Raw genomic sequence first — 19790 nt, 5'->3', positions numbered from 1 at the left:
GATGCACAAAAGTTATTAATTTTTACAAAGTCCAATTTATCTGTTTATTCTTTCACTTCCTGTGCCTTTGGTGTCATAGCTAAGAAGTCATTGCTAAATCCAGTGTTGTGAAACTTTTGTCCTATGTTTTCTTCTAAGAATTTTATTGTTTTAGGTCTTACATTTAGGGCTTTAATCCATTTTGAGTTAATTTTTGTATCTTTTGCATGTGGGCATCCAGGTTTCCCAGTACCATTTGTTGAAAAGACTGTCATTTCCCAATTGCATGATCTTAGCACCCTTGTCAAAGAACCTTTGATTGCATATATGAAGGTTTATTTCTGAAGAGCCACTGAATTTTTGTAGGTAAAAAGACTGCCAGAATTAGTTAATCCAGTGCCTACTTGTTACAGATTGGGCAACTGAGCCCCAAAGTGAGAAAGCGACTTGCCCTGGGTTTCATTGCAAGTATATGCCAGAGCTAGGAGTCCATGCCTGGCCTGATTTCTTCACGTAGGGTGCTTTTTAAAGCTGGTTGCTAGTTTGCTTTGTTCCTAGAGTAGATTTATGTCAGTTACTACTTTGGTGAAAGCAGCAAATAGTCTCTAGTCTGCAGAAAATTGACAGTGGCTTATCCAGCCCCTCACCACTCCTGTGGAGGAGTCAATGCCAATAGCTGTGTTTCTGAAGCATCGCTATGTGGGAATAGGTTACTCAGCCTGTCACTGGGTTCCAATTTGCCCTGTCATTTGGTTTGTCGAGTTACTTGAAGGGTCTGGAATACAACTATATAATAACATATCACATAATGCTTATCATTCTTTATCACCCACTGGCAAGAATTTGTTCTGTGAATTCTCTGGCAGCCTAGAACCTCTTTCTCCCCTGCCTGCCATCCCAAGTCCCGCTTGGCAGGATGTGGCCTGAGGATGAGGAGAGAGAGAAAAAAATATGAATTAGATAAAATTCAAAAACAGGTTTAAAAGGATCCCTTTCTTGCTATTACCCATGCTGAGTTTGCTCATTCAAGAACTACTGAGCACCTCTCAATAGCCCTATTAACACTTTTCTAGAAACTGACAGACCCCCACGAAAACAGAAGACACGGGCTCATGTAGACTTTCTGGAGAAGTAGTCTGCCTGGGCATGAACAGGTAGCTAGTGGTGTAGGTGGTTGGAAAGATGAATTGTCTGGTGCATGGTACTGGCAGGAAGTGCTCTAAGAGCTCATTGAAGTGAAAATGAAGGCCAGGGTGAGGAGCCATGCCCCAGAAGGGTAAGCATGCACTGCCTGACACCAGACCCAGCACTGACCACAACTGCACTTGGGATCTCTTCTCGATTAAGATCTTTGCAGCACTAATGGGTGGACAGGGAACTTGGCGGCCAGGTGAGGAATAGTGGGGCAGATACTCAGCACTGACAAAGGACAGTCTAGGTCATGAGGCAAAGACTTGAGACATCGTGGCCAGAGGTCAGAGTTGTCACTAGGAGGCCCTGGGAAATCGGATAGAGAGGGCATGTCTGCCTAGGACTCTGAGTGTTAGGTTTGAAGTTGAACCTTGCTTGGTTAGTAGTATGCTGATGGCATTTTAGACTGGTAACAGAAGTAGTGATAGGCTATACCAGAAGAGATATATGGCTAGAGAGGAGGTTAGGAGAGGGGGCAGGGTCCCAGGGAGGAGACTGCCATGGTGGACCAGGGAGAGAGAGAGAGACAGTTGGGTCCAGGTCCCCAGTTGGGTGAGCAGGAAAGAGTGGGCTAAGGAAGGCACTGGTGGACCCTGGTATGTTGGTTATAAGGGAGGAAGAGGGGATAAGCCAAGTACATGCTCAGGTTTTCAGTGCATAACAGAGGAAGCAAAGTACAGCTGGGCTGGGGAGGGAAGGATGGACTTGGTTGGGATTTACCAGGAGTATTGGTAGAAAGGTTGCATTCCAGGCAGGTTGGGGTAGTTTGCTAGCTTTCGCAGGAGTGGTAGTCATAGTCTGCCCACTAGAAAGAGATTGTGTAGTGAGGTCAAAGAGCAGGGTCTGAGCCCTGGGGCAGAGGGAGGAATGGGGCCTGGGGCAGAAGTGTCTAACTGCCTTTGTGGTTGAGAATCATTGGAATGTGTTCCAGTTTTTAGGCTTTTCCAAAACCTATAGAATAACTGAATAACTGCACTGGAATTTACAATCTTGCGGTGTGGCTTGGATCACTTCTGTTGTTCCAAATCCTGAATCTCTTGTGATCTTTAGTGTATATGCGAGTATGCCATGTCAGTAGAAAATGTGTGCTTTCTGCTAGTAGTGTGTGTGTGTGTGTGTGTGTGTGTGTGTGTGTGTGTGTGGAAATGGGCTTCACCTGGTCCCTCACTGATCTCCTGAAAGGCGAGGATGCAGACATGCTGGTGATTGCTGAATGTGCCGTAAGTTAGACAACTAAAAGAGTTAAATTGAAGGAATCCTCTGTCACAAAATCCTCAAGAAATTCCACAACAAATGAGGAAATACACACAAAAAAAGACTTTCCTCATAAGTGTCAATGTGTCCGCTTGGCAACTGTTGGATGTTTGGGCAATTGTTGGATGTTGGGAAGGCAGATAGGCACCCCATCCCCCATCTGATGCTTGTGACCAATGCAGCAGGAAGCCCACATAACCTGGTGTCCCTGGAACCTGACTTGTTTCTTGTCTTTGGATTTTGATGGTATGCTACTTAAAGAAAGAAAGAAAGAAAGAGCTCTTGGAAGTAATTTTCAAAGGAGGGGAGAAAAAAGATGTTAAGTTAAAAGACTGTAGAAGTAGTGGTTTTGTTTCTTTTTATTTATTTTTTTAAAAGATTTTATTTATTTATTTGACACAGAGAGAGAGATCATAAGTAGGCAGAGAGGCAGGCAGAGGGGGAGGGGGAAGCAGGCTCCCCGCTGAGCAGAGAGCCCCATGGATGTGGGCCTCAATCCCAGGACCTTGAGATCATGACCAGAGTTGAAGGCAGAGGCTTAACCCATTGAGCCACCCAGGTGCCGGGTTTTGTTTCTTTTTAAAGTCACCACAGGTGGATTGTGATTTTTCTTCCTTGATGTGGAAACTGAACTAGCCGCCCCACCCCCCCTTGCTGCATTTTCTGAATGGCAGATTCTCATTCCTGTTCCTGCGGTGCCCTTCCTGAATGTTTCAGCTCTAGGCTCTTTGTGCAACAGCCTTGATCTGTGAATGTTTGAGCGGAGTGCCTCATGCCTGATCAGATAGCATTTATTAACCTCGACTTGAACTCATTCCATTTGGTCTTCTCCCTTCAGACCAGGGACTCAACCAAATGGTAAAAAATCAACATGTCTTTGGATTTGAATTAATGAGGCATAAAAGTTGTGGTTTATTTAGAAAGAATTAAGCAAGATTGGCCAGTTTTGGCAGTGGGAAGAAGGGTCTCCTCATCTTGTACTCAGAAAGACCATGAAGGGAGGTGGGCTGTGGGTGGCTGTCCAGTCTTGGATTCTTCTGCTTGGCCAGAGAGGCTGAGTTAGTTCAGACTTGGAGTCAGAGGTAGCTCTACCCCACCCCCACATCCCAGAGGAAAAGCTGAGGCTCACTGAAGGCAGAGGAAAGGTTGGGCCAGGTCATGTTTCTGGTCTGTAGCAGAGGCTTCTAGAACCGGAGCCCCTCATCTCCGTGGCAGGTTTCCTGGCAGGAGAAATCAGGTTTCCTGGATTTTAACAGAAATGGAAAACGTGGAAGTGTTCTGAGTGATGTCAGCAGGCTCCAGTAGTCCCATCCCTTGGTTGACTGATGCTCTGGCACCAAGGATGTGGATGGAGGTGGGAATTGGATTCCAGGTGGGGATGGAACCCCAAAGGCTCTCCCTCCTCTAGTTCCCAAGACACTCTGGTTAACTCCTTACAACACCCGGGGTGTATCACAGAGGAGAAATGAGTGCTTGAGCCACCGCCCCCTCCCACTCGGGACCCAGGCAAAGGGCCAGCCCTCTTTGGCCTCGATTGAGCCACGATAGCGCCCGTAGGGCCGGGTCGGGTTCCGGCCCGTGCTCCCGCATTTTAAGAGGCTGAGCTGAGCTTTCCGCTGCCCTTCCGACACCGAGAGCTTGCCTTTGTCTAGCCGGCTGGGCGGGAGGAGAGCGCTAATCCCTGCTCTGACCCGGCCGGAGGAGGCGCGTCCGGTCCTCTGGGCACTGTCTGGTGGCCTCACGAGGCGCCCTTCGCTCTTGGAGCGGGGCCCTGAGGAGGCTGCCTCCTCGGGCGGGTGGGGAGGAGGTTGGAGGAATGAGGACGCGGTGCGCCGCGCCCCTGCCGCGCACCGTCTGACTGGCGGGCGGGCAGAGCCGCCGCACCGCTCCTCTCGGCTTGGCTGCTCTGGGAGCAACCGGGCTGGCCGCTGTCCGCGGTGCTGAAGGGGCGGCCGCGGCGGGGAGGCGGGCCCGGGGCCGCCGGGTAGCACACACCCAATCCGGGGACCGCCCTCCTTCTCCCGGGCTTGGCACGGCGGTGGCAGCCGGCACTGCACCGAGATGGACTGAGAGCGCGGCGGCGGGAAGGCGGCGGCGGCGGCAGCGGCTGCAAGAGCCCCCGCAGCCTCGGGGCCAGACCCGCTTCCACACCCGGGAGCCCCTTCCTGGGGTGAGTTGGGGCAGATGGAGCAGGCATGGGGCGGGCGGGTCCCGGGGCATGGGATCTCTTGGGCTTTTAAATTTTTCCTTACCCGTTGTAAATTTTTTCCAGCCCTGATCTTGAGTAGCCTACTGGACTGAGGGTTCAGATCTCTGCCCTGCTTCTGACCCAGTCCCGGGATAGAGGGCAGGCCCCTCTGCCCTCACAAGCCAGGGGACAAAGGGTTTAGCTAGAAGTCTAAGGGCAGTCACTAAGCATGTCTTCTTCACCACCCTGGGTGCTGCCCACCATATGACACTGAGAAGGGATGTTCACCTGGGTTGGTGTCACAAGGACAATACTCTCCCCTCTCTGTGCAGGGGACTGGCCCGTGTAGACCAGCCACGGGAATTCAGCCCAGACAGAGGCCAGCCATCTTTTAGCAGGGAAGGTAGGCTTGAGCCTTCCCCAGGGGCTACAAGCAAGAGGTAAAGCCCTCTCTCTGCCTTCCTCCAGTCTCCTTGGGCACCTGAGCTACCATTACCAGGACTTCAAGGCAAGGGTCACTTGAGTGCCCCTGACTGTTAGGAGTGAGCTGGACAGAGGCAGAAGAGCTTTGGAGTGGATACTGAGCAGGCACTCCCTGCTAGTGTGTGTGTGTGTGTGTGTGTGTGTGTGTGTGTGTGTGTGTGTTTTCCCAGCACGCAAAGGGGATTTTAAACTCCGGTGGTGCCTGTCACAGGAAAAGCCCTTCTCCAGCTGGCCTGTGCCTCTGAGTAAGCAGTTTGGGGTCACGCTGGGCAACTACCCAGCCAGGAGCCTTGGGCTTCCTCGGTCCTTAAAGCTGCCCCCCTCCTGCCTTGAGCCATCCACTGAAGGGGGAGATGTGTTTAAACTTGATGGGTCACCTCTGCCTTCGATCCCACCAGCATTCGGTTCCCATCTCCATCACCTGGCAAGGTCAGACAGATAGACCTCTTGACTCCCTAGAACCTGATGGGTGGGCTATTGGGGGGCTCTACTGCCTCGACAAAGGACTTTCGGTGTGTTGGGGGAGGTGAAGGGGTGGAAAGAAGGGGGCGGAGTTGGAGGGACCATCCTCCAGGGCCCTGGAGAGGTCTAGATTCCGAACCTTGTAAATTGCCTGCTGTAACCAGGTGGATGTTAACGATGCTTCTGAATCTCGACAGGCTCCTGCTGGAGGACTGGGGTCTGTGTTTTGTTCCGACTGTCTAGCCTGAGCTATGTGCATCAGAAATGTCTCTGGTGGGCAGCTTCCTTGGATCATTGGATGCCTGGCAGTGGTGCTGATGAAATGAAAGAGAGGTGGAAAAGCTGAGAGAGATGATGTGCTAGTTTTAGGGTCGGTGTGAGCTGCAATGGTGCTGCAGTGCTGATGGAAATGTGTGCCAAGAGTGTTGTGGCGTTCCTGGGTACCATTCGGTAGGTACCAGGTACCATTTATCTCTGGCCAGTGTTCTGTAGAGAGGAAAGGTCGGACTGGGGAAAGTATAATAACGGCATATCTAACCTATACTTGATTGACGTTATCCTTGACCACTTTTTTTTCCACCCCAGAGCATTTTTATTTTGAATAGGTAAGTTTTGACCCACCATGTAAACACTTTGTATTTTGGCCAGATGAATAAATCTCTTTAGAGAGTAGTTGTCTGGAAGGATGGCTGACTCATAACTGTACTTTGACATCCTCGCTGACTTGGTTCATAGAGATATGAAATCCAAATGCATGAAAGACAGGCTGGCTGAGCAGCAGGCTACTGCTTTTGCTTTGGAAAAACAGTGAATTTGAGCTTTGCATGTTGATTGTTTTGAAAATACCTTTATGGGCCCAAAGTCTTCTGTAACTAGATCAAGGTGGGTTATCTATATATTTTTAGCCTGCTCTACACCTGTAATGCAATCAGCCTACCTATTTTTATTCACAAACTGAGCAATTTAAAACCTCCTCAATAATTAAGGTGGGCTCATGTTCTCCTCTGTAACAGAGCAAGGTAACATCTGAGTGTTGTCTAGGTGATACACAGTTGTAGATCCAGCTCACAGTTTCTGTTCAGAAGTCTTGCACTTGATTATATCACATGCAAGTCTTCATCTATGTACAATCCTAAAATGTGCATGAAAAATATGAACAGAACCTTTCTGACTGGATTTCTCAAGTCCACGGCAGAAAATAAAGATATAGTGACGAATATACGGCAATGGAGCAAGTTTCATTTTGGTGAAAGTAATTCATCTTGGGTTCCCGATAGAGTGCTGCTAGGGAAGGTGGTGATCGCTGTGGCATGAAAAGGAGTGAAGAAAGGCCTTGCTTTGTAGACTGAGAGACCCCAGTTAAAATTCCTATTTCATCTCTTATTAACTGTATGCCATGATTTAGCCTCTCTGAGCCTCAGGGGTTTTTTGTTTTTGTTTTTGTTTTAATTAGAGGTATTTGTTTGAGAGAGAGGAAGCAGGGGGAGGGGCAGAGGGAGAGAAGCAGACTCCTGCCTGAACGCGGAGCCCTTTGCTGAGCTCGATCTCACCACCCTGAATTCATGATCCAAAATCATGACCTGACCCAAAATCAAGAATTCGACGCTTAACCGACTGAGCTACCCAGGTGTCCCCTGAACATCAGTTTTACCATTTGTAAGATAGAGAAAGTAACAGCTGCCTGATATGTAAACTTAGCACAGGATTGAAAGGGGCTCAGTGTTATCCTTGATATCTCTTGCCATAGTCTACTGTCACTGATTATTAGAAGAATCTGAGCATAGTGGGACAAAAATCCCCACACATTAGTGTTTATGCTAAAACCATGACAGTCATGAAAGGACTCAGTGGTTTGCTTTGGGTAGCCCAGTCCTGCTGGAGGTAGTATTCCCGAGGCGGAGGCTGTCTTTGGGTCTGCTGTCATCCAGGGACCTTGGATGGCTAGCAGTGGAACTCCGGCAAAAGGACAAGGGGAGTGGACCCTCCAGGAGGAAGGGAGTCTCAATACCAAAGGCCATGGGGTGTGGGTCTCTTTTCAGAGAAACCCCTTCCAGGAAAGGCTACTTGGCAGGGGATGGTTTTCTTGATGATTTTCTTTCTTCAGCTGTCCCTCCTGGGGACTGTGTTGTCCTTCAACAACGTGTGTCTTCTATTCCTGCTCATGTCCCCATACCCTGCAGTAATAGCAGCTAACACTGGCCAGACTTTCCTATAATAACTCAGCCCTCATAACAGTCCCGGGAAATAGAACCATTACCACATCCTATGGGGAGCATGAGGAAACTGAGGCTCGGAGGTTAGATCACAGGTGCCTAAGGCCTGACTGTGACACCTGCCTGGCTGGCTGGGGAGAGGGCCTCACAGATGAGCTGATGGCATATCAAGGGGGAGCAACACACCTGCAGTCACCTGGATCTCCAGGCTCACAATCCAGTGCTCTCTTCTCCGACTGAGGTGCTAGCACCCATTGCTGGGCGGCTGGTTGGAGGAGGAAGAATAAGCAGGGGCTCGGATCAGCTATACAGAATCACGACCTGGAGGTGTTAGTGTCTGAGACCCTCCCTTTCAGGATTGCCGGGTCTTCCCATCCTTGACTAGGGATGATGCTTGTTTGTGATCAGGCAGCCAGGACGGCAGCCGCAGCAGTAAGCAGAGCTTTGGAAGGTAGAAGGGCCCTTTGGAAATAAATGAGGCCAGCCTTTCCTGATAATGAAGAGCCTGAGGCCCTCATGAAGATAGGGGGATTGGAGGGCAGGGTCTTTATTCCATCACCCAAGGCAAGAGCGTCTCCTAAGGCTGTGTCTCCTCAGAGCCTGTCTAGGATGTCTGGGATGGTTGGAAGTTGGTGGCTCCATCAGAAAGGGCAGCTTAAGTCCCCGGACCTCTGCTGATCCCAGAGATGCCCCGAGGCCAACAACTCCCTCTGCCCCTGGCTCACCCGCCTGGGAACTAGCTCCATCTGGCCTATGCTGGCAGACGGTAGAGTAGGTAGCCTTTTGCAGACTGCATTGATTTCCATTTCCCCGAGGTGATGAGGTAATTTAAAGGTGATTCCATTGAGTTTCCAGATCCCTTGCCTTGAGACCTTTCTTCCAAAACGCCTGCTGCTAACAGCTTGGGTACCAGGCGTTGATAGAAAAAGACGTGTTTGTTGCCCATAAACTTGAATTATTTACGAGGCGCGTGGACTCTTATAGCCGCTTTGCACACATGCCCCTCCTCAGTGGTTACTTAATGAGTGCATGCGTGAGCTGGCTTTTTAAATTGAACAGCATTTCATGAGGCTAAACTGATCGCCGCTCCTGCAGGCACGCTGCTCTCCCTGGGCTGCCATTTTCAGTCACTGGCCCCTGAACCCCAAGCCCCTGCAGGCTTCAACTTCTTCCTCTCCTTGCTGCCTGAGGTCACGCCCCGTCCATTCTGTCGCATTTTCTCTGGATTCTCTCCTTGCCGTGCTGCCACTGCCCTCATTATTGGGGCTCCCTGCACTGGGAGGCTCCTTTTAGACTCACCCCTCTATGCCTTGGGCAGTTTCATCTTTCAGGAACACTGGTTCTGCTCTTGTCACTGCTTTCTTGATGAACGTTCCCTGGCTCCCTACTGCCCTGGCCCCCTACTGCCTCACAGAACCAGAGCAGATGCCTCAGCCCGGCCTGAAAAGCCTTTCTGCAGGCTGACCTAGCTCCCAGCAGTTTAAAGCACAGAGCCGAGGCCTCTCGTGCAGCCCGCCTCTCCCTCCTCTCTCATGAGGTCTTCCTCTTTTCTCATGGTCATGTCCCTTCCCTCTCCCACCTCCTGAGGCCCGGCTTCAGAGCCACCTCCTTCAAGATGCCTTCCTCCTTTGACTGTTCCTCCGCTGCCTAGACCCAGAGCACCCCGGCTCATTCATCCATGAGCAGTTCTGGGCAATAACGATGCCAAAGTGAGGGCAATGGGCTGTATTTTGTCCCCCCAAAAGCTACATTAAAGACCCAACCCCTTAGTACTTGTGAATATGACTGGAAATATGGTCTTTGCAGATGTCATCAAGTTAAGATAGGGTCATGAGTGTGGTCCCTAATCCAATATGACGGATGTCCTTCTAAAGTGAGGGAAATCCGGACTCAGACACAGACACGAAGGGGAGGGCCATGTGAAGATGGAGGCAGAGACCCCACTTATGCTACCCCAAGCCAAAGAATACCTGGGACCACCAGAAACTAAAAAAGGCAAGGAAAGATCCTTCCCTCAGACTTCAGAGGGAGCATGGCCCTATCAACACCTAGCTTCCAGAATTGTGAGAGAATAAATTACTGCTATTGGAAGCCATCCAGTTTGTGTGGCCCTAGGAAACTGATACAGTGAGTGCACCCCCTTCCCAGCCCCAAGGCACTGACCATTTATTTGCAGGGGGACAGACAAGAGCCATACGAGTCAGTGTGATGAGTGCAGCAAGCAATGGGTAAGGGTGTGATGAGAACCCTGAGGAAGGGCCCTTCTCCAAATAGTCTTGCATCCCCTCTCTGAGGTGGCAGCTGACAAGTAAGGCTCGTGCAAGAAATGGGGAATTGCTGAGGCCCACAAGGCTTAGCTCCTGGTGGGCTATGGAGTTTGAACTTGAGCTTGCTGCTGTGGGTATCAGGGAGCCATGGAAGGGAAGTGACAGAGAGCAGGTGGTGTATTTTCAGTAAATTGTCCACATGGCAGCTTGAAGGAAGGATCGGAAGGGATAAATGTGGAAGCTGAGACCTTGGAAGTGAGCGGGTAGGTGGCTTACTCCCCCAGGTGGAGAATAGTGTATGGGTTTGCAAACTATTTTGAAGTTAGCATCCTTACGACTTGGGGATGCGTTGCATGTAGGGGCCAAGGGGAGGGAGAAACCATAAAGCTGACCCTCAGGTCTCCAGCCTGGTGCCTGTCGGCAGAAAGAATTGTCTGGAGGGGGAAAGGGGGTCATGAGGGAGCAGAGGAGGGATACTGGTCTCAGTGGGGGACAGGTTGATGTGGGGGACTTCTGGTGGTCTTGGAGATCTGGAGCTTGAAGGGGAGGGCCACAGCAATGGTACAGAGGGGGAAACATGAACAGGGAGACTGGACAATGAGCCATGGGCAAGGGCACCATCACTTGTGCCCCATCCAGCAGGGAGTGGGAAGAACATGGGAGTGAGGACTGACTCGGGCCTGGGAGCCACGAGAGAGGAGGTCGGAGGACAGCGGGGGTTGTGGCTACAGGGCCGGGAAGCAGGGAGTTTCAGGAAGAGGCGATTGGCATGACTCATGCCTGCCACAGTGCGGGCACCAGAGAGGGCATCCCATGGGGCTGCTGCGTTTCAGGATGACTCTTTAGAACAGCCGTGTATCTGTCACTTCTTCCCTGTGTCTTTGGTTGACACATGCTTCTAACATCCTCTCTTCTTTTCTGGCACTTCTCCCGACACCTCTCTGGACACTGCCACCCAGAGCAGCCCTGGTGAGGTGAGCGCGGGTGGATGTCTGGACATCCATGTGGTGACCTGTCCTGAGCCTCGCCCCTGAGCCACCTCCGCTACTCTCAAGGTCACTGGTATCCCTGGCCTTGAGCATCTGCCAACAGCCTGGTGGCTGAGGGTGGGGTGAGGCCGCCGCCTGGCTGAGTGACAGGTGCCTAAGCCTGCACCTGGTTGCAGCTGTGTCCATTCTTTGCAGGGCCCGTCACCATGGGCGGCTCTGCTCCTCCGCCTCATGGGGATTGTGCCACGGGTGCGTCAAATGATCCAGCCCCTCTCTGATTGCTGCCTGCCAGGTTGGTCTGTGTGCCCTGATGTGTGGTGGCTTCTCTGATGTGACCTCTGGCCTCTCCTGCCCTCCAACTCCCTCATTATTCACCCGCCTTCTTGCCTGACCTTCCACCATTAGAGAGCCTTTGGTAGGGTCTCAGGTTTCAACATGAGCAGGAGCTGATCCCGGCACACTCTTACCAACTATAATTTGTTGAGAGATGGCATTTGTTGGGAAATGCACACTTGTAAAGTATTTTAAAGACTCTAAAATATAGGACGTAAGATTCAGTCATCTTTCATTACCTCCCTCCTAGGAAACATACACACCCATTGGTTAGCAGTGATACTTTTCCAGATCTTTCCCCATGCTTTTACAAAGCCATGTAAGTACACACACACCCCCACACGCACTTACATATATGGAAATGAGATCGTATCGTGGATATTGATAAGCAGCTTGCTTTTTCCCTTACGAATATATTTTAGAGATCTTTACATGTCGACACAAATAGACTTAGCTCATTTTAAAAATAATGGCATAGAATTCTAAAGTGTATCATAATTTATTTAATCATTTCCCTCTCGAGGGATGGTTAGGTTCTTCACATTTTTATTTAACAGAGTGCTGTAGCGGTCCTGCTTGTGCGTGCAAAGTAATGCACGTGTGTATAGATTCCTAGGAGTAGAATTGCTAGACTAGAGGAGGATACCCATGATGGATAGCCATAGACACTATCAAATCGTCAGTCAAAAACAGGGCATAAATTTATATCTCCCGGTAGAGTGGATTGTCAATGGAAGCTACCCCATCATTCTTGTTATGCTTTGTTGCTCTGATGGGTGAATGACAAGGCATTTCTTTGCTCTATTTTGCCTTTCCTTTATTACCAGTAGAGACTGAGTATACTTCTGTTTGTTGACTGATCATGCACATTTTGTGACTTGTATGTTCGTATTTATTGCCATTTTACCATTTAGATACTTGTGCTTTTATGCTGATTTGTAGGAGCTCATGGTGAGTTGCAGTGATCTCTCCTTTGTCTGTTGTTTATTTTCCAAGCATTTTCTGTGCTGCTTATCTTTTAACTCGATTTATGGTAGCTGTGGTACTATGGACTTTCTAAACATTCACATTGTAGGATCAATCAATCGGAGCCTTATTTCTTAGTGGGGAGAAGTGGAGTTTGGAGACTTAAGATGTTGTAGTAGTGACCCTTCTTGGTCTGTGCTTGCTCTTTGACTTTGCAAAAAAACCCTCAACTTCACTAAAATCTCATTTTGCCAGCTATGTACAGTGCTGTCTGTCCTTCCCAACCTCATCCTAGCTGCCATGGGAACCACAGGAGAGGCTGTCTTGCAGGACTTCATAGTCGTTCTGAACTTCACAGTGAAACTAACTCATTGATGGACACTGAGACCCAGTCTCTCAGCACAGGCCTTGTCTGGGGCAGTGGTTTTCAGGGCGCCAAACCCCTGCCTCTGACCTGGTTCACTTTTCCCAGATGTCTTTTGGGTGCCTGCCCTGTGCCAGTGATGTTGTCTTTGGGGCTCTGCAAAGGGAGGTATATTTGTTTGCTGGAGCTGTCCCAAAATACTGGAGACTGGGTGGCTTAAGCAACAGAAATGCATCTTCTTTCTTCTTCTTCTTTTTTTTTTTTAAGATTTTATTTATTTATTCATGAGAGACAGAGAGAGAGGGACAGAGGCAGAAGGAGAAGCAGGGTCTCCTGTAGAGCAGGGAGCCCGATTTGCTCGATCCCAGGACCCCAGGATCAATGACCTGAGCTGAAGGCAGCCACTTAACTGACTGAGCCACCCAGGTGCCCCAGAAATGTGCTTTCTCACAGTTCTGAGATTGCGGTGTCTCAAGTTTGGTTTCTTCTGAGGCCTCTCTCCTTGGCTCATACGTGGTTGCCTTCTCATGGTCTCCTCAGTAGTCATCCCTTAGTCTGTGTGTGTCTATGTCCTGCCCTCCTTCTCTTGTAAAGACACCAGTCATATGGAACAGGGGCCTCATTTTACCTTAGTCACCTCTTCAAAGGCTCTGTCTCTGAATATTGTCATATTCTGTGTCACTGGGGGTTTGAACCTCCACATACGAATTTGGAGGCAGGGAGGGGACACAATTCAGCCCCTAAGGGAGACAGTCCTGTGCCTGGATGAGAATCAGGCTCAGAGAGGCTCCTGGACTTGCTTTCTGTCACCCAGGGAGCGGGTTGCAGCTCTGTGCTCAGACCCACACATCTGATGCTGCTTTGGCTCCACTGCCCTGACCTCCCGTTCACTGGTCCCCTCCTGTTCTCCTGCCATCCCATTGCCTCACAGAGGCAGAGCCCTTACTCCCAGCTGACTCTTCTGTACTTCCTTGGGCCCCTTGGGAATGGGTTTGAAATAATCCGTTTGACTGAATGTATCTTTCTCAATTTTTGTTGTTATTGTGGAAAAATACATGGAGTATACATGTGGACGAAGTGGGAAATATGTAGGAAAGTATGCGGAAAAAGTAAGATAAAGAGCATTTGGAATATTCGTAACTCCCCAATAATCCCACAGCCTCACAAAACTGTTTTTTGATTTTGCTCGTTACCTTCTCTTCTCCACCCTGCACATACGCCCGTGTCTCACATCTTCGGCCATATTACACCTGGCCTTCGGGCTCTGTCTTTTTCACCCCACATTATAACTAACAGTCTCTCTATCTTTATAATGATCATTTTAATGACTGTGTACTATTCCACCATGCTGAGGCACTCTAATGTTTTGAATTATCCTCTGATTTTTGTGCATCTGAGGTTCCCCTTTATGCCATTACCGATAATGATGCAATGAGTGTCCTTGGACTGAATGCTCTTAGCATCTCTTGAATTATTTCCTGAGGGAAAATTCCCAGGAGTCAGATTACTGAGTTAAGGGAAGCAACATCATCACAGCACCTCGATGAGCTGTAAAATCTCTTTCTGGAATGAGTGTACCGATGTTCTGTGTCACCAACAATGAATGAGTATGCCAGCTTCTCTGTCATCTCACTTGCATTTGGTGTTAATAATTAAATGCATTTGGGGCCATTTTAATATACTTAAAAGGGTACCTACCTCAAGGCTTTAATTTGTATTTTTTTAATGGCCAAGAAAAGAGGAGGAACATTCTGCAGTAGATCTGCACTTTCAATGGTTTCTGTTGTCACTTTCTCTAAAAGAAATTTTTTAGGGGTGCCTGGGTGGCTCAGTGGTTAAGCCTCTGCCTTCGCCTCAGGTCATGATCTCAGGGTCCTGGGATCGAGCCCCGCATCGGGCTCTCTGCACAGCAGGGAGCCTGCTTCCCCCTCTCCCTGCCTGCCTCTCTTCTGCCTCCCTCTCTGCCTACTTGTGATCCCTGTCTGTTGAATAAATTAAAAAAAAAATCTTTAAAAAAAAAAAAAGAAAATTTTTAAAAAAGGAATACTTGAAGACCAGACAAATAAATGGGTAGTAATCCCTTGGGAATCCCAGCTCTCTCACCTTGTGAGGGATTTGTTAGTCGAAGTGACATTTAGGCCCTCAACAAGCAAAAGGCCTTTTGGTCAATAACTAGTAGAAGTGATTGAATGGGCCAGCTGGGTCAGCCACTTCTGGGAACAGAAAGGGCTAAGAAGAGACCAGCATCGTCAGAGCTGCCTGCTGGGACCTGACCCCAGTTCTCCATGGGGTCCTCTAGGCGACCTGGCAGATCCTCAGGCAGGCCTCTCCTTCCAAACACATGTGCAGAGCTATAGTGTAGCCCCTGGCTCACTCTAGAACAAAGCCCACCAGACTCAGCTCCCAGGGAGGGGACCTCTGGGGCTGCTCCCGGTAGCAGAAGGCACATGCTGGCAGAGTCAGGCCAGGCACCATCCCCAGTGAAATCTGTCTCGTGTTTGCCATTTTTCAAACTCCTCTATTCCATCTATCTGATCTGAAATAAACAATAAATTGAAAATTTTTCCCCCTCGGAAGTTTATTTTAATTGCCTAGCAACACATTATCATAAATTGCTTTTAAATTAATTCTTTGGCTTTGATGCACACTGATTTATTAATGATAGCAGTCAGCATCTATGCGTGGCTATTCTTAGAACGCTGATGTTTTAAAGGGCTTCATTCTTAAGATAACTGCACAAGGAACTTGTATGTCCTGCAGGCATCCAGACACCACAGAGGTCAGTACCTTTTCTGCTGTGGGCCTGAGCCCCTCATTAGTGATGAGCCTGAGGCCCAGAGGGCCCACCAAATGTCTCTCAGACCCACAGCAGTGGAAGGCTGTGGCCAACTCAGGTCAGGAAGCCACCATTAGATCTTGCCCTTGTGGACCTCCCCAGTCTGTGTTCCCCTCTGTGTGGTCCAGTCAAAGTCTGGTCAAGGGCAGAGGTGCAGAGGGGAAGGGGCTGCGTGGTGGTGTGCACAAGAAATGCCATCTGTGAGGGGTTGTGGGGTGGTGACGGGAAGCTTGGGAAGGTAAGAAGGTGGTGTGGGTTTTGTAGGTTGGGCCAAATAGGGCTCCTGGAAAAGTGGCTTTCATTGATCAGTTTATCAATGAGTTAATTTATCTGTTTATTCCCGTGCTCATTCATTCATTCTGTGCCTACCATACGCTGGGCCACCCGAGAGACTGGGAGCAGTAAGAATAGAACACACTCTCTGCCTTTGAGGAGTTTGCTGTCTGTGTGGGAGATGGACAAGTTAATAGGAACTCCCACCCCAGGGCAAGTTAGGTCCCAGGAAAGAAAGAAGCCCGAGGCATTCTGGGAGCCCAGACTGGAAGAAATTCACCTGTGATTCTAGTATTTTAACATTTCCGGGTATGGATAGTTTCCCCACAATTATAAATATATTACATGTTTTGCCTTCTTCCTCAGCATTTTCTTTTTAAGCACAGTTTCTTATTTCTGCAGAGTCATCACGTACATGAGTCTGATGGATCTGTGATATTCCGTGAAGTTGTTGAAATAAGCATTTGCCTGCTGTTAGGGTCTTAGGTTGCGTCCCAGTTTTTGCAACAAATGGCACTGGATGCAGAGTTTTGTGTTCCTTTCCCATCGTTCATTTGTGATGAATCCCCGGGGGCCCACCATCTGGGCTGGAAGGTGTGGACGTGTGTTTGTGGTTCTGAGCTATGTTCCCCCACTCCACCTGATGCCTCATAACAGTTTCCCGGGACCTGATTCTTGTTGCCTCCAGGACTGGGATGGGTGGCCATACACCCAGTTACCCCACACATGCGTGCCTGTGTGAATCTTAGTTGAGTGTCTGTGCATACCATATTAATGAGCAAAACAGGGAACATACTGGAAGCAGAGCCTGCATAACAATGTTTTGGTAGCAAGTGGAAGTGGGGAGGCCAGCCTCTAGGGAGGCTGTTGCAGCAGCCCAGAGAGGATGTGACAAGGAAAATGTCACCATAGACCTGAGGGGAATCCAAAAACTCAGAAGTGACCAAAGACAGTGGCCTTGATGTAGGGTCAGCTATAGCCTAGAGGGAGGGTTGCAGTTACCTCCAGGATTGTCACTGCAGGGTATTTGGGGTGAGTGGATCTCAGGAAGGTCACAGAGTTAGTTCATTTGATTTTAGGACATCATGTGTAGGGTGTTGGAGGCTGTCCACTTGGAGCTGTTCAGGATGGGGGACAGGAGCAGGCTGGGTTTCAGCCTCACTGTCACACACAGGGGCAGGAAGGAAACTTTGACAGGCCTCAGGGTAGCCAGGAGAGCTGCTGGGACTACCTGTCGGTCACCTGATGCTCTCTCTTGGTGATCCCGCTGCTGGGTCAACTAAGACATTTCAGGTAATGTGTCCTCTCCTTTAAGGACAAATTGGCACTCTTCGGCTGCCTGCAAAGACAGATAGTAGATTTTTGAAGAATTCCACGTGAGCAGGGTCTCATACTTGTTTGATGTGAGTTATAGCATGAAACAATTATGGAGAAAAGAAGAAAACATGTGTGTTTGCCTTTGTAATACCGCATGACTTTCCTTTCCTGTTTCTCTTCACTATTTTCATTTCCTCCCTGGGTGTGTGTTGTTCCCAGCTCTTCCTCTTTGCAGCTGCAGGTGAGGGGAAGGGGACAAAGGAAGCAGGGGCTGAGAGTCCAGCATCCATTCACTGTGAGGATGGGCGTAAAGGTTCTCAGCTGCTCTGCCCTCCCCTGCTCTGCTGTGAGATGGAGGGCACAGCTCCGCATTCAAAAGATGCTTCCAGCTTCCAGAGTCCGTGATGTTCAGAGTGGCTGGTTAAATATCCTGGGTTGGATTATTCTTCCATGTGCAAATCCTTTAAAAATTGCCTGTGTGTTTATGAACATTTCCCAGAGCACTTGGGTCACATTTCCGGTCTCACCCCCCTTTTCCTTATGAGGCCTCTGGGAGCTTGGGGAGCAGTATTGTGCTTAAGGGGCCCCACAGGACGTGGTTGAGAGTCTGTCTCCAAGGTCAGACAGAAGAGGCTAGGTCCAAGCCAGGTGACCCTAGGCAAGTCCGTTTACCTCAGAGCCTTAGTTTGCTTGTCTATAAAAGAGGATGTTGGTGGAACTTACCAGAGGCTATCTGGTGGGGATTAGATGAGGCACTGCAAGAAATGTGGGTAAAGCTTAGCCCAGCACTTGGCATTGAGCCAGCACTCCACTGGTTGCTATTTGCATTATTATTATGCTCTTCATTTTGTAGTAAAAAATCAAGGCCCAGAGTGGCTAAATGCCTTACATCCCCTGGGCCAGTAAATCTAACCCAATTGCTCTAGATTAATTCCCTAGGTGAAGGAAATACTCAGTCGCTTCAAAGGCCTAGAGGGAATTATTGACCCAGCAGCACCTTCCCTGAGTTTATTTTAATAGGAGCTTCATGGTATATTTGAAAACCTTTAAATTGGTGAAACTTGATTCAGTTTCAATAGATTACATTTGATAAATTCCCTTGACTGAACTGTGAAGAGGTGGTGTTGGGGAGGGCTTTGTCAGGGATGGAGCAGGGCCCAAAGCCTCGTCCCAGGGCCCAGAGTTTGTCAGCCAGTGGGGAAAACAAGACCTGAACAGGGCGGAGGAAGGTGGGGGCCAGGGCCAAGAAGCAGGACCAGCCTGGGTTTGGACTGTCTTCCAGCAGGTGCGTGTGCAACCCAAGTTGTGAGTGTGGCTGGAGCCGAGGGAGAAAGGGGAACAGGATGGGTATGCCTGTGGGGGCTTAGAAACCACTGAGTGGATGTATGACAGAGTCTGAGAGTAGGATCTCTTGGCTGTTGTATGAAGTGTAAGCCATGGCGGGGGGGGGGGGGGGGAGGTGGGCAGGGCTGGGTGGCAGCCGGAGACCTGCTGGGAGGTTCTAGCAGAGTCCACAAGGAAGATGATGCTGGGTCCGGCCTGGGTGGCAGCTTGGGGGTGGTGGGAAGAGATGGGATCCTGGCTGTGTTCTAGTAGAACTTGTCATGGTGTGCTGACCAGCAGGAGGTGGGTCTAAGAGACCTGGGAGTAAGGGTCTCCAGGTTTCTGTCCTGAGCAACTGGAAGGTCCGTGCTGCTCCTTAGCTGAAGTGGGGAGGACTGGGGGAAGGACACAGGTCTAGGGGGCCATTGGGAGCTCAGATTTGGACAGCTGGGACGTGATGCCCATCACACATACCGCGGAGAACTCCTGCAGGCAGCTGGACAGGTAAACTGTGTTCAGAGAGGTCTGGCAGAGACAGAGGTTGGTCCCCAGGTGCCAGCAGTCCTGTGGGAGCAGTGGTAGCTGGACTCCCTGGGGCCCCGCTCCTTGCCTCCTTCCAGGACGGTGTACAGGTGTCAGCGGGCGCTCAGACACAGGTGCACCGGGCACATGAGGCGCCACAGGGGAATCAGAGGGTGACCAGGGCTCAGAGGTGACCCCGATTTCCTGGAATCATCGTCAGGCTCTGGGCCAACCCCATTTCCCACGTGCCACTTAGCTCTCAAGGGCATCTTTCCCTTTGAAATAAAGCACTGCCAATCCCGCTACCGCAGGAGGCGCTCTCATTTTGTCGTTAACACGTGACGTTTAACTGAGGAGCCCGCCGGACACCTGGGTCCCACCTGGGTCCCCTGGGGGTCTCACGGACAAGCAAGGAGCGTGCCGGTGAGGGCAGCCCTCCTGAGAGAAGAGAGGGGGCGGCCGCAACTCGAGCTCCGCTAAGCTCCCGTGGCGCCGACGGGGTTAACGGGCTCGTGCACCGGGCGGGCCGGCAGCAGTGGTGCATTGTGGTAACGCGGCGCCGGGACCGCTAGCACCCGCCGCCTCCGCCGGGAGGCCCGCCGAGCTGTGCGCGCGACCGTGGGAGACCCTGGGCCCGGCGCCATGTAGCGTCCGGCTGCTCGGAGGCCGCCCCGCCGCGGGAATGAAGGGACGCGGCTGCTGGGAGTCGGCCTCCGTGCGCTCCTTCTGCAGCTCCGGCTGCCTGAATAAATTTAAGAAGGGTTAGTGCTGCCCGGCTTCCGCCCAGAGGCCGAGTTCCCCTCTGCGCCTGTTCGCCAGGAGATGGGCTT

General features: G+C 50.3%; 1 protein-coding gene across 4 annotated transcripts in view; it reads left to right on the top strand.

The window, feature by feature from the left end:
- Positions 1–19790, top strand: part of OSBP2 (oxysterol binding protein 2) — a 160356-nt gene that overhangs the window by 75000 nt on the left and 65566 nt on the right. Inside the window, exon 1 of one of the 4 annotated variants that reach the window (XM_032309288.1) lies at positions 19532–19721. The exons of the other annotated variants lie outside the window; for them this stretch is intronic. Within the exon in view, the coding sequence (XP_032165179.1) occupies positions 19643–19721 (79 nt within the window). The 5' untranslated portion in view covers positions 19532–19642. Of the gene's footprint in view, positions 1–19531; positions 19722–19790 lie in introns of those variants that run through there. 4 annotated transcript variants of the gene reach the window in all.

Source organism: Mustela erminea, chromosome 13 (genome assembly GCF_009829155.1).
Source record: "Mustela erminea isolate mMusErm1 chromosome 13, mMusErm1.Pri, whole genome shotgun sequence".
Classification (NCBI taxonomy): Eukaryota; Metazoa; Chordata; class Mammalia; order Carnivora; family Mustelidae; genus Mustela; species Mustela erminea.
This window is presented reverse-complemented; position numbering and strand designations above follow the sequence as displayed.